The following is a 14862-nucleotide window of genomic DNA, read 5'->3' on the forward strand; positions in this document are numbered from 1 at the left end:
GTTGGGAGTTCTGCATAGGCAGAATATTAAGTTTTGCTCTTTGCTTTATTTGACTCTGCTACCAAATGACCCTAAAAATCCAGCTGGATAAAACAACTCAGTGATGGAAGAAAGTATGTAAGATTGACCACTGCGTGAAAAAAACCCCAAACATTTGGAGAAAACATGCTTAGGACAGACAGCGGTTTTGAATTGTGGAATATTAAAAATAATTCCCTAAGTTGCACCGGCTTGTCACTTTCCTGGCTGTCACAAAAACTGAGGATTTCTTTGAAACCGAGATTCCCAACTCTTTCAATCTACTTTGTCTATGATCTTTCCCAGGAAAGTGATTGATGGGTGACTAAAATAAGCCTTTTAGATAATGGGGGAAAATAACCTTTCATTGTGGGACTGTGGAGGATTGTTGTAGGACTGTTCGGGAATGGATGGAGTCCTACAGGTGTGTTTTAATTTTGAATGCTATAGTGTACTTTGTCCCCATACAAATAGAAGTTGTCTTCTAGAACCATAGAATGGTTTGGGTTGGAAGGGACCTTAAAGACCATCCAGTTCCAACCCCCTGCCCCGGGCAGGGACACCTCCCACCAGACCAGGCTGCTCAAAGCCCCGTCCAACCTGGTCTTGAACACCTCCAGGGATGGGGCAGCCACAGCTTCTCTGGGTCTTGTACCACTTTAAGATCACATCTGACAAAAGTTAACTCTTTCCAGATTTTATTACTTTATTTTAAAACTCAGGTGAAGAAATGCCATGACTTGGAAAAAGCCATCAGAAATGTAGCAGTCGGGAGACTTGTGAGAACAGTTTTATAGTTGTCAACTCTCAAGGTTCCTCTCACTGTAACAGGGGTCCCTGTCACCAGCACACCGCCAACGCCACGCCGCGGACCTTCGTTCAGGCTCCCGCGTTAAAATCGTGTCGGGAGCGACATTTCGCTTTTAAGCCAGGAGCAGCAGAGACGGGGGCGCCTGCGGCCCGCCCCGGCCCGGGACACCGGCACCCGCAGCCTCCCTTTCTCGGCCTCAACCGGGTCCCCAGCGCCACCGTCAGAGCTGCTGAACTCGCGTCCGCTTCGCAGGCGGGTCGCTGGCGCCCGCCTCAGCGTCCATGATGCCTTCGCCTTCATCATCGTCATCCTCCTCCTCTTCCTCATCGTCCTCGTCGTTACCTGCCCGGGGTTCAAGCGGGGGGCGGATGAGCAGAGCCCGCCCCGGGGCCGCCGGAGCCCGCCCGCCCCCGCCGCCACTCACCGGGCTGCCCTCCGCCGCCGCCGTCGCCCGCCGCCTCTCTCTCCTCCTGCACCAGCGGCGCCAGCAGCTCCACCACCCGCTGCTGCAGCTCGGCCAGGCCCCGCCGCAGCTCCCGCAGCTGGCCGCTCTCGCCCTCCTCCTCCGCCGGGCGCGGCAGCGGCACCCGCACCGACCGCGTCCGCCCGTCGCGGTCCCGCAACTCCGCCACCAGCTCCATCCTGCCGCCAGACCCGCCCCGCCCCGCCGTCACGTGGGGCGGGCGCGCTTCCGCTTCCGCTGGGGCGCCCCCTGGCGCCTCGGCCGCGTGTTTCCCGCCTCGGCCTCGCGTCCCGGTGATGGAGGCGGCGGCGGCGGAGGGCGCCGAGCCGGCGGGCGGCGGCTGCGGCGCGGAGGAGCCGGTGGTCTCCTTGGCGGAGGTGCTGGCGGAGAACGAGGAGCTGGAGAAGGAGGCGCGGGCCGTGCTGGGGGGCAGTGACCACGAGCGGTGCAGCTACTCACAGGTGGGGGCGGGGCCGGGCGCCGCGGGGGGACGGGGGACGGGGGGGAGCACGGTGGGCGGAGCCGGTAGGCGGGGCCGGAGATCGGGGGCGTGTCCAGGTGCCGCGGGGGGCGGGGCCTTGAGAGTCGGGGCGAGGGTCTGTGGGCGGGGCCGAAGGGGCTGGGGCGGGGCCTTTGGATGGGGGCGAGGGGCTGGGGGCGGGGCCGGTGGGTGGGGGGTCTTTTGATTGGGGCCGAGGAGGTTGTGGGCGGGGCCTTTGGATTGGGGCGAGGGGCTGGGGGCGGGGCCTAATGGCTGGGGCGGGGGCTTTGGATTGGGGCGAAGGGCTGGGGGCGGGGCTGAGGAGGTTGTGGGCGGGGCCGAGGGGCTGGGGCGGGGCCTTTGGGTTGGGGGCGAGGGGCTGTGGGCGGGGCCGCCCGGTGCCGGGACCCCCCTCTCCTCCCTTCCCCGTTCCGCTGTATGCCGCCCGCCCCGCAGGGCGCTGTGAAGCGGCAGGCGCTGTACGCCTGCAGCACCTGCACGCCGCCCGGCGGGGAGCCGGCGGGGATCTGCCTGGCCTGCAGCTACGAGTGTCACGGCACCCACCGCCTCTTCGAGCTCTACACCAAGAGGTACCGGCGGGGCGGGGGCGCGCGCCCGTCGCGGCGGCGGGAAGCGCGCGTGCGCGGGGGGAGTGGGCGGGGCCGGCTCTCGCCCCCTCAGGCGGCGGCCGGGGGGGTCTCGCGGTGGCCCCGGGCCTTGTGGGCTCGTCATAGCCCACCCTCCCGCCGGCGGACACCTTCCCCTCTCGGTGCTGGGCCGCTCCGCGGGGTGAGCCGGCCAGGGGGATTTCCCCAGAGCGTCCTCTGCTGGATAACGCGTTCCGGTGAGGTAACACAATGGGAAAATGTGTAAACTCCTACAAAGTACAGCATTCCCAGCAAAACTGCGTGGGTAGCGGAGGTCATAGAGTCGTGTAGGTTGGAAGGGACCTTTAAGATCATCAGATCAAAACCACCTCTAAACCATGTCCCTCAGCACCACGTTTACCTGTCTTAAATACCCCCAGGGATGGTGATTCAACCACTTCCCTGGGCAGCTTGTTTGTATGTTTGATAACCCTTTCAGTGAAGAAATTTTTCCTAATATCTGTCCTAAACCTCCCCTGATGTAACTTGAGGCCATTTCCTCTTGTCCTGTCGCCTGTTACTTGGGTGTAGAGACCAACCGCTGCCTGGCTACACCCTGCTTTCAGGTAGTTGCAGAGGGCAGTGAGGTCTCCCCTGAGCATCCCATTCCCCAGGCTGAACAACCCCAGCTCCCTCCGCTGCTGCTCGTAAGGCTTGTGCTCTAGACCCCTCACCAGCTTTTTTGCTCGTCTCTGAACAAGCTCTAGTCCCTCAATGTCTTTTCTGTAGTGAGGGGACCAAAACTGGACACAGTATTCAAGGTGGGGCCCCACCAGTGCTGGGTACAGAGGTACAACCACTCCCCTAGTCCTGCTGGACACAGGATTTCCAATACAAGCCGGGATGCTCTTGGACACGTGAGCACACTGCTGGCTGATATTCAGCTGGCTGTTGACCAACACCTTCAGGTCCTTTTGCACCGGGCAGCTCTCCAGCCAGCGCTGCATGGGGTTGTTGTGCAGGACCTGGCACTTGGCCTTATTGAACCTCATACCATTGGCCTCGGCCCATCCACCCAGCCTGTCCAGATCCCCCGGTAGAGCCAGGTTGGGTCACTGAGGTACCCTTTTCCCTCCATTCACTTGGCATATCAATCCTATTTAAGTGAGAGCTCAGGTGTCTGAGTCAGAGACAAGAGCTTAATCGCCTTTGTGGGTCCAGGCTGCGTAAACCAACCAGTTCACACTCCTCTTTCGCCAACACACGTGCTTATGTTTTTGAGTGTGGTGGTTGCAGCACCTGGGGTTGGCTGTGCTGCTGCACTCTCCCAGCCACGCACTGTCGCAAATGGTGGTGTTAGCTGACATCTGCCTAGAGCACTATGGGAGAGGGTAGGGCTGCGAGGCCCTTTGGCCAGTTCTGACTGATGCTGGTGTTAAAAAGCAGCAAGAATATTTTTATGGCTTCTAATAAACCGCAGGGAATTGTTAGGAACACAAAAATTTAAAGTGTTTTCAGTTAATAAAAACACTGAAATGCTATGTTTTTCTCCCCAGGAACTTCCGCTGTGACTGTGGAAATAGCAAGTTCAAAAATCTGCAGTGCAAGTTGCTCCCAGTAAGTTCAGACACAGGTTTCATACACATAGAACCAAAATAACAGTCATGGGTGGTTGGTGCCTTGCCTCAGCCGGTGCTGACGCATGCAGTGCCTCTGCTTTTCCCCACAAGTTAAACTAGGTGGGAGTATTACAGCAGGAGATAAAACTGCTGAGGGACTAAAGGGGAATGTTGAGAGGAGAGAGGACATTTGATCCTCGTCACCCGTGAATGCAGCAGTTCTGCATCCATGGTCAGCATAATGCCACAAATGTGTTGTGGTGCCTGCACTAATAGATCTCATTAACTTTAAGCTGGCTTCAAGAGAACCTTTTGGGGTGCGATTTTGCAGTTACATTAAGGAATTTAAAGGTTGTGCTGCTGTCTAAGGGACAGTTCTCGCCCCTTCTTCCTGGTGGCATTAGTGCCCTAATCTTTTTTGATAGGTTGTCACCAGAGCCTACTGATAGTATAGTTTTTTACTGTATTAAGCCCCCTGTGCTTTTGTACTCGGCATTTTGGACTCATCAAGTAGTTGGTAATCTTGTGGGAAGCGGCGACAGGAAGCTGCTTGGCTTGCCTGCAGTGCCACTCCCAGGGTAATAACAGTCCAAATGTAGAAACAGCAAGTGGTTTTGTGTATGCCCATTTTGTTCTGGCAGAATTGGGACGGATCCAGAGCTAGTCAGCCTGGGGCTACAATCCTGCAGAGACACCTGTGACAATTTTAAGATGTTACTGTTTCTCATTTGTGCCAATGAAATGGATCACGTGGTTGTTCCTTCTCCTTCTGTTCAATGCAAAATCAATTGTACAGGTTAGGTGACCTTCAGCATCCATCCATTAATCTGGCGGACTTTGTGGATGCTGGGTGCTCGCATTGTCCATTCTTCCTTTGTGGGAATAGCAGTAGAAAGCATTTTTTAGTAACATCATAAATGGTCACAGCTGTTTCTGCAGGGGCCAATGGTGGCCTTAGGCTGCAAATATGTGCAGTTCTGAAGCCCTCTGGCTGCAGCTGTATTAGTTGTTTTTGTTTTTTCTTTTAAATGGGATTACTTGTAATTGAATTTCATTCAGCATGTTTTGTAATTTAGATAATCCTCTCCTGTAGAGTGAGGTTTATATGACATAGAATTTAGTGGAAGCTCAGTGGTGAGATTAAACAAACTTGGGTTTGGATCACAGTCTGGATGTTTAAGAAAATGGAGGGGAAGTTGCACAATAAATCTATAGACGTTGCTGTAACGGCAGCAGGCACGTTGTCGATGAAAATTCTTACATCGTTTTAGATTAGCAGTAGCTTAACAAAACACTACAGTTGCCATTTGTTGCAAAGCCGGAAAGACGTTTTTTCCTCTTTCCTTTTGAACTTCAGTATTCCTCATCTGCCCAATCTGCTGCTCACTGTATAGCATAGGAATCTGGATAATATTTTTCTTTTTTTGACCTTCAAGCTCATGAGTATAGTGATTGCTTTTAGGAATTAAAGTGGAACAGGAATCGGGTTTTTCTAGATGATACATCTTTTCAATGTTTTGTTTTTCACTGCATTGCCTACTGAGACATTTTTTCCTTTCCTTCTAGGAAAAGAGCAAGGTGAATTCAGGAAATAAGTATAATGACAATTTCTACGGATTATACTGTACTTGTAAAAGACCTTATCCTGATCCTGAAGATGAGGTAAGAAATGCAAAACCCAGTAGTAATCATATATGGATGGTACTTCTGCAAAATACTGTGCAGAGAGTGGTCGCTGAGCTGCTTTGCAGGGAAGATCCCACTTTAAGAAATCTTATGTTCCATATTGCTTTTGGTTGTCATGTGCTGTATAAAGTAATTACTTTACCAGTTTTTTTTTTAAATGGTGCAATATGTTTATGCCTTAAAGACAGATGAGGAGGACAAACCATCATTTGGACAAAAAACACTGCTGCAGTTCTCTTTGCTTTCCTCTCTCTGGAGTTACAGAGTTCCCTTACGGGGTGGGTTTCTCAGTGTCTTGAGAAATGTGGCAAGCGCAGAATAAACACATTGCACGTGTTAGCAGAGACCAGAATCTGCTTCTTTGTGTCAGCAGCAGCGCTCTGACAAGGCTTCTGGCACGGGGAGAGTCTGTCCTGTAGCACTGGCTTTAGCTTCCCTTTACAGTAGTCACAACACTTTTTCTCTGTCTGAAGTATTAAAATATACCACTTGGTTTGCACATGCACACTTTTATTTGCAGTCAGAAGTTAGGTGTTTTAAAGAACAAGGAAGGCCCAAGTCTTTCAAATACAAAAAAATATTTTATAAACTCTCTTCTCCGCAGTTCAAAGATAGCTAAACGTTTCTAAAGAAATCATAAATAATTGTTTTGTAACAAAGCAGTTTGTACTGCACTGCATTGTGGACAGCTAAGTTGGGATTCTGGCATTCCTATATAAACCTGGTGACATCACGAATATCAATATCTCTCCTTTGCTAAGCTGCCTGCTGATGCATTTCTGTTTACAGGAAGAAAAATACTGATAGAGTATTAACTTTTATCCACTCTTTTGTGTGAGAATGTCTTGCTCTACTGGGAAAACTAGTTTTGTAATAATAAATGGGAATTTCCACAGTCTTGATAATAAGACAAATTACATATGCTGTTGAACTTTAGGGAAGCAAACTGACTAATGAAGCAGTAACTACTTATTAATGGCAGCTCCCTGTGGGTGGGTGAAGAGGGAAATGTAATTCACTTGAGCAGGCTTTGCATAATACTGCAGTCTGAGGCTTGTGAAAGATTCTGGAGGTTGCTATGAATGCTAATAATGTGACCATTCGTCTAGATTCCAGATGAGATGATCCAATGCATAGTTTGTGAAGACTGGTTCCATGGAAGGGTAAGGAAACTATAAGTAGCAGAATTGCCATTTGCATAGAAATAAATTGGTGTCAGTTAAGTTTGCATGGTTAGTCTTAGTTGTGAAGGTTTGCTCTAGTTCTCAAAAGATTATGACACAAATTCTAAGGTTATTTCTTTTCATCCTGTGCAAAGGAATATTGAAAGTTTAATCCTGTGCTGCTGTCCACTCCAGTCCAAAAAAAATAGGAAGAGTTCTACCTTTCTGAAGGTTACTGCTGCAGAATAAAATAATAACTTCATAACCGTCTCTTTAATTGGAAAGTTCTGATCAGTAGAATCAGTGAAAAGATTCTTACTGAGGCACATCATTATGAACTACCTGGATAGTTCTTCATTCAAAAGAATGCTTTTAAAACTGTAATTACTTTAAATAACAAGGAACAAACTGCACTGTTGGTTCCTGATTACGAACTTTGGGGAAATCTTTTAAAAGCAGCTCAGCACTCCGATGAGTGCCCTACTTACCGTGTAAGCATTAAGGATTCAGCCTCTTGTGCCTCAAAGGGCACGAGTGAAATTCCGTGTTTGAAGTTGCAGGATCAAAGAATTTTGAAAAAAGATGATTGTCTTCAATTATGGGTTCTGTAGATAAACTATAGGATTCTTCTGTATAAATGTATGTATTAAGAATGTTACGCTGCACACTGTGAGCTTCGCAAGAGTGCTTTTCAAAAGAAAGCCCGTAAGTGCTTTTAATTGTCTAAATTGCTCTCACCAGTTTATGGAGAGCTTTGGGACCTAATTCTTCTCAAGTTCAGTATGAGGACTTACAATCTTGTACATGTAAGGAATTAATCATAAGTTATTTAAGAGTTTAAATGCGCAGTGTGCAATAGGTATCTTTATCTGTCCTATGTTTAGGACAGTTCAGAAAAATAATGTTCAGAAAAAAGAAAAGCATAGGACTGAGATTTCTGGGTACGTAGAAGGCATAAAAGGCTGTAGAAAAAGAAAGAATTATTTCAGTTTTCCCCTGGAATTTTTGTCAGCTCTTTACAGCCTTTAAATTATACTGATAATCGTTGTAGAAAGTTAGCAGGAGTGTGTGCTTGTGCTGAAAATGTGATGGCAATTGATGTTTTACTTCCTCTAAACCTAGAGTTGAGTCTGTTAATTTGCAGAGAAGGCTTCACTGCCGCGTGCTTGTTTCTTTTTGGTAGCATCTTGGTGCAATTCCCCCTGAAAGTGGAGACTTCCATGAAATGGTATGCCAAGCCTGCATGAATCACTGCCATTTCCTATGGGCCTACGCGTCACAGTTAGCAGGTAAAGAATATTAAGATGTCTGAGCCAGTATTTCGTTAGCATGTATTTCTCATTCTTGCTTGATTAATGACATAATTCTGTTTGAGTGGTTGGAGAAATGATACTCATTATATTGGACAGTCGCCTTCAGCAGTGGAACATGCAGGGCTGCAGTAACTGTTCTGTAAAAAAAAATAAGGCAGTTCTTATTCCAAATCTTAATTGTGTGGTGCTCACTCTTCTGTTTATTTTATCAAAGATGTGCTAGCACACAGATGGGTGAAAATTTAATACTTGTCTCAAGGAACTTAATTTCTAAAGTGGATCAAAGAACTGAAGAGCTGTCCTAAGAGAAGCGATGAGGCAAACAGCTGAGGCTCTGAGCAGCAGAGAGTTAACGATAGAGTGACCTGAAATGAATGTGTAAAACCTTAATCTGAGCAGGACTGGTGCTGCGCTTGGGACACGTGTTCCCTGCGGTCACACCAGGCCTCTGTCTGCTGTGTGGTCTCTGCGGGATCAGAAGGGTAGATGGTGTGATTTCTGTGGAAAGAGCTGGTTTCACGTAGTCTCCTAAACGTTGCTTATATCAGCTGGTGATTGAGCTGTCATGTGCCAGAAACGTCAATGGTAATTTTAAGGATTCCAAGCTGGCCTACCTGGCGTTCTCTTCTTTCTAATATAAATACAGTACACAATGTTTCTTTTCATTTGTTTTTGTTTCTCCTTCTAACCAGCTGTGTCACAGGGCACATATTTGAATTGATATCAAAAGAAAAAACTTGCTTTAAATAAGGAAGTGGTTCATGTAGTTAATCTGTGGTGGAGTTTTTGGGGTGTGTGTCTGGAGAAAATGAAGGACTCTGACACAAAGTCAGCAAAAATGTACACAGCAGCTACTGAACCTGTGACAGCTATCAGGGGGTGTGAAGAAGGACAAGCATCTTGGTATAGAACTGTCTCAAATTGTGATACCCCTTTCCCTCTCCTCAGACTTAGATTTTGGGAAGCAGAATATTTTAGGAGCATGAGAGGGGAAGAAGACTATGGTGAAATAGGGAGTGGTTTCTTTGTATACTTAGGTCACCGTGTTTTTGGACAGCTGTAGAGTAGATCCAGGACGCTGCAGTGGACCCAATGATCCAGGTGCTCTTCAACACTGCACTGTAAAGCAGAGAACATCTGTGGTAGCCTGTAGATTGTCTGATGTGCTATTTTCACTTATATATCTTCCAGTTCCTGCTTTGACCAAAGTGAACTCCCTTGAAGATGAAGGGATTGTCCTGAAGGTTGAGGAAAGCGAAGAGCAGAAAAAAGAAATAAAAAAAGAAGGTGGAGTGGAACACCAAGAAATGAAGGAGGAAAAGCAAACGGAACAGTTCAATGAGCCATCCACTAGCTCTGGGTCTGCCTGTCCTGAGGTGAGACAGACCTTCTTTTTGGTCCTGTATGTCTTCGTACTGATGGTAGGTGAAGCAAAGCCCACTTCTTCATAGGTGCGGTGAAGAGGTAAATGCTTTCAGCCTATTCCCATGTTCCTCTTCAGTCAATGACACGTCAAACGTGGGGTCTCTGGAGCACAGCGCAGGCCCTGGAACATGCTTGTAGAAGTGGGTGACAAGGGTGCAACGTCTGTTGCAGATGGGTTAGATCCATCCCTTCTTGTCGGCCTTTGCACCGAGGTGACTCCTGAGTTTGTTGTAACGCAGGGGTATAATGCATTTGCATGGTAGTCCAGCTCTGATTTCTTAAACATTTATGGCTTTTGCAGTAAATTTCTACAGAAATTCCCAGTGGAAACTGCTAAAATCGCATCAGAATCCTCACGTGGATGAAATGGTAATATAGGTTGTTTATAAAAATTAGTGTCTGAGACAAAAGAAGGATCTTGCATCAGGGAAATGACATGCTGGAAAGAACAGAATGTATTTGAAGTGACATTACAGAGCACTGAACGCTCTCGTTTTAATTCAGGTAGTTACGAAGAGCGAGGGGCCAGTCTGCAAGCTGAAAGAACTCCAAAGCAAGCAATTTTTAAAAAAAGATACTGCCACCTTTTGGCCATCGAACTGGAGAAGCAAATTATGCACCTGTGCAGACTGTTTGGTATGTACTCTGTCTTCTTTACCATCACTGAGGTGGGGGAGGCAGGGGGCAGCTCCCAGAGCATCTTCAAAGAGAAGCTTTTAGATAAAATCTGTGTAAATGTTCTTACTCTGTGTATAAACACCTAAAAACTCCCTCCACCCCACATAAAGAAACACACTGAATCCTTTGGAATTAATACAGCACGAAGGAGCTTCTAAACCTTTGTATTTTTTTTGCTGCGTAAATCCAGTATTGCTTTGGAAGTCATCATGGGGAGATGTCTGAAATGCTGGATTTAAAATTTACATTATTATTTTTATTGTTACTATGTGAGATACTGAACGCCGAAAGGACTGGGGGAGAGCATCTCCATCTGAAAAGTTTTGTAACGTAAGACTAAATTTTACTTTATTCTCCAGAAAATGTATTCAGAGCTTGAAGTCCAGTTCCTGACAGATGAATGCGACACCGTCTTGGCTTACGAAAATAAAGGTACCAGTGACCAAGAAACAGAGAGGAGAGATCCTTTGATGGACACCCTTAACAGCATGAACAGAGTCCAGCAAGTGGAACTCATCTGTGGTAAATACAACTTCAGTTTTAGAACCTGCCTTAATACTTTAACTGAACAGTTTCGCCTGAGAGATCAGTATCAGGTCTGGCAGCCTGGTGCCAAACGGTTTTGCGGCCACACGTAGCAGACTGACAGACGGCAACACCTCTGTCGGGGTTGCCTGGGGAAGTTTGTCCTTGCTGGCCTGTGGCTGCAACTGTCGCTTACATTGAGGAACTAGATGGGGCGGGAACTTTTCCCCCATTTGACATCTTAGATGTTGTATTGATAGTAATTTCTCGTAACGTGAATATTTAAACATTAATTCTCACTGCTGCTCTCTGGCTTGTTTACCTCACCCTGTCGTGTTGTGCTGGCGCAGGCCAGCCCACGCAAAGCTGAGCTGTTTCCTAACTGGAGCCGTGCTTCCCTCTTGGGAGTGAGGGGCTGGCGCTCCAGTGAGGACACTTGTCCTGAGTTACAGACTAGGGCTTCCCACCACTGCCCGCACAGCAGCGGTCTGAAGTAATTGGACTAATTCACCCACTGTACTTCTGTACGTTTCTCTGAAGATCACTGGAACAGATACTCAGACTGCATAGGCTAGTCTGATAAATCATTAGGCTTCTCATGTTTACCTGGACTTGCCTTTCTTTTTATTATCATTACTATTACTATTATTTATAATCCAGTTCAAACCTGGATTTGTCTCACGTAAGTCTAAGTAATGACAAGAGGAAGTAGAACAAGTTGTCTTCTTGAGCCAGTGTTAAACTAAAGCTGAGTAGCTTGTTTTTCTGTTTTCTTTCCCTTGCCTTCGCTTTTCCGTCCAGAATACAATGATTTAAAGACAGAACTGACGGACTATCTCAGGAGATTTGCAGATGAGGGAACGGTAAGGCGCAACTGCAGAATTTGTTTGCCAGAAAACATACTTTAAAGTAACATTGAGGGGTGGATGTCGAATACTATGATGCTATTGTTTGTTACAATATTTTTTTTCCTGTCTCTTGGAGTTGCTGGTACTGCAGTAGGAGTTAGAAGTCCCTGATTTGATTGGAATTTAAAAGTGGCGTTTCCTTAATGACACTGTTAAAAGATAAAAGGGACCTTGCAGAAATCTGTCTATAAAGCACTGAGAGCAGTTCATAAATTTAAATGGAGCTTCTGTTGCTCTAGGAAAAGTATTCAGGAAAAAAAGCTCTTAAGCTTTATGTTTTCTCTTAGATTGAATTTAAGCCCTTTGAAGAATAAGGATTGACTAAATATTGGCAAACAGTCTTGGAGGAATTTGCATGCTATTATTAATTAACGAACGCATGCATTTTGTTGGCTTATTTGCTAAATTGCTGTTCTTAGTTACATTGCAGTGAGTCTGAAGTGAGGCACTGGCAATCTTGCTTTCTGTTAATTTGTTTGATGATAAAAGCAAGTGGTCAGACCCATTAAAATTACCCTTGAGAGCTTTGCTCCATGTCCTTGTTCTGCCTTTGGGGCTCTCGTGTCCCTGTTTGTATTCTTTTATCATAGCATTGGGGCATTAATCATTTCCTTCGGGTCGGAGAGGATAGATGTTTTGGTGGAGAGATTTCGGGATACCTGCTTCTATATGCTTTGTGTGTTACATGTGGGAGGCATGCAAGGGGGAGGAAAAAAAAAAGGATCATTTAATTGAATTCTTGTGCCACAACGTGGGTTTTGTATCGCTCCCCCCAGGTGGTTAAAAGAGAAGACATTCAGCATTTCTTCGAAGAATTTCAGTCACGGAAAAGACGACGGACTAACAGGATGCAGTACTACTGTAGTTAGACTGAGGGGGTTTGGGGCGGAAAGGACAGCTGGGAAAACAGTACTCATTGGCAAACAGACGAGGCATCTCCAGTATTTGGCTTCTCATCAAAATCCAACTGTCCAAGAAACATCTTCGTTTTGTCTCATTCTTCCCTTATTTGTAGCGACTGAAAGCGTTCTTAGCAGGTACCTTGCAATTATAGGGATGTCAGTTCTGCCCGACTGTGCTCCCCCCAAAGCTGGCCTTGTCCCAGGGGGGAGGACGGCTTGTTACACCAACGGTGTGCCACCGCACCTTCCCTTTGGCCTGTCACCTGTGTCACTGTGCCTGGCGCTGTGCTGCGGCCTGGGTGGGCTCTGCAGTGCGGGCAACACGCACTCGCTCTGCTTTCCAAGACTGGAGCTTTCCTGCTTTCCTTTTTTCCTGCTTTTCTTTTTTCTTGCTTCCTGCAGCACCGCTTCAGGGTGTGGTGGTTCTAGCGAAGGCTCCCCGCGCAAAGACGCGTCTCTCTACTGCGGCAGGGGAGGCAGCGCTCCTGGAAGGCTCGAGCCGCCCGTGTTCGGCCACGGTTGTTGGGTGAAACTGCGTCCCAACACTGGGGTGGGATCAGGGGAAGCAAACAGCACTGGAGCGCCGCAGGCTCGCTCGCTCGCTGCTCTGGAAGCGCTCCCTAGGCGGGTGAAAAAATGAGAAATCAGAGGGTTCTGTTTTTATAAATTCAAAAACTTCATTTCTAATATTGTACAGGCATGTTTTACATGCAGAAATTTGTCACATGAACCTTATCTCCTCGCTGGAATGATGTACTAAATTACAAATTAAGCATGAGCGGGGTGTTGTTACAGGAATTCTAACATGACTTTTAAGAATCTACACTTAGCTACAATTAAATACTGACTTTTCCTAAGTTTGGAGCTTAATGTAGTTTTTAGTTTTCTTTACCCACAAGCCCCAAACATACTTTAAGAAAGTTCTGATTTTTTACCTCCTACTTTGTGTAGTTGGAGGGTTTCTTTCCCATGGGCTACTATTCTGCTTCCACGTTAATCACTTTTGAGAAGTAAATCAGACCTTTCTCTATCATTCTCCCTATTAATAGTTTCTGACCGCTTTATTTACAAAAGCTGGTTCTAGCGTAGGGGCTCAGCTCATCGGTTTGTTTCCTGCGAAATGATTAGTTGCTTTTAAATTTAACTGGGGGTAGTGGATGTGCTTTTTTTTTTTTTTTTGTAGCAACTGTTAACGGGAATTGTAACTGCCTAGCAAACTAAAATACCTGCAAATTAAAGAACTGTTCAATCTGTGCCGTCTTGAGGGTGTTTTTGACATGCTGCTGTAGGGGTTGGTGTTCATCCAGGAGCCGCTCAAAGGCAGCAACGACCCGTTTGCCATGGGGCCAAGATATATCTCTGGAGCCGAGCAGGAGAAAGAGCAGAAGGGGATGATGTTTCCTCTGTGCTGCAGTTCGCCAAAGGTGCCCAGAGGAAGGTGCTGTCCTGGGCTCCAGCTCTGAGCTCAAACCACCCTGAAGCGAAGCCCTGGGTGTTCCAAGTGGCACTGTCCTCCCCCAGGACATCAGAAAGCAGCAGGAGGTGCCGGGGTGCAGGTAAATGCCCCTCCCTGCGCTCAAGGAATGACAGCGGCCTCGCACAGAGGGAGGAGGTTTTTGAACCAAGCGTGTAATTTCCACAAAAAGGAGTTATTGCAGCTAGTTTCACACCACAGGGGCTGCGCTGACACCACACGTCCATTCTTGGGCCACTCATGGAGCAGGGGTTACCTGCAGCAGCCCCAGCCCCTAACACTCCTCCTTTCCAACTTCTTCCATGCAGCTGCGCTTCCTTCCCCAAGGCTGCCCTGGGAAGAGGCAGCCTCTCCTCTGTCAAGTTAGCGGACCTAGAAGAAATTGTTGCAAAATGAACAGAAAGCCTCTAACAAGAAGCGTTAAATTTGTCTGGTTCAGGAAGTTGCTCCTAAAACTGTCCCTGGCTGTGGGAATGAAGGTGTCAGTAAACTTTTAAGACCACACAGTTCTCTCCGCCCCCCCCCTTACTTGATGCCAGGATACAACCCCCCCCAGTTTTTCTGTCGTACATCAAAGCCAGACTAGTCCCGATTTGATTTTCTGCTGCTGGACGGCACTTCTGAGCTTCAGCCACCTCTTTGAAGTAGCGAAGCACTTGTTTCTGTGGAAGAGATTTTAATGAGTGTTCGGCTGATGGGGGCAGAGGAGGCCGGGTACTTAATGAGTGGCTTTGTCTGGCTGCGCCGCTGAGAAAATAAACACTTCCTCCACCAAGGGCTCCATCTCCACCCTGACTCCGAGCAACCCT

The 14862-nt window shown here is 47.5% G+C and overlaps 2 protein-coding genes across 2 annotated transcripts; one reads left to right on the plus strand and one right to left on the minus strand.

The window, feature by feature from the left end:
- Positions 1-699: 699 nt before the first annotated feature.
- Positions 700-1527, minus strand: LOC128909091 (EKC/KEOPS complex subunit GON7-like). The gene is made up of 2 exons (XM_054200306.1): positions 1254-1527; positions 700-1171 (listed from the first exon to the last, which is right to left on the minus strand). The coding sequence occupies exons 1-2, from the start codon at positions 1468-1470 to the stop codon at positions 1050-1052; spliced, it is 339 nt and encodes a 112-aa protein (XP_054056281.1). The 5' UTR covers positions 1471-1527; the 3' UTR covers positions 700-1049.
- UBR7 (ubiquitin protein ligase E3 component n-recognin 7) lies at positions 1525-13833 on the plus strand. Its single transcript, XM_054200305.1, has 11 exons — positions 1525-1753; positions 2230-2363; positions 3917-3977; positions 5546-5641; positions 6775-6828; positions 8012-8117; positions 9333-9517; positions 10071-10202; positions 10604-10766; positions 11571-11632; positions 12454-13833. The coding sequence occupies exons 1-11, from the start codon at positions 1589-1591 to the stop codon at positions 12544-12546; spliced, it is 1251 nt and encodes a 416-aa protein (XP_054056280.1). The 5' UTR covers positions 1525-1588; the 3' UTR covers positions 12547-13833.
- Positions 13834-14862: the final 1029 nt, after the last annotated feature.

Source organism: Rissa tridactyla, chromosome 4 (assembly GCF_028500815.1).
Source record: "Rissa tridactyla isolate bRisTri1 chromosome 4, bRisTri1.patW.cur.20221130, whole genome shotgun sequence".
Lineage (NCBI taxonomy): Eukaryota > Metazoa > Chordata > Aves > Charadriiformes > Laridae > Rissa > Rissa tridactyla.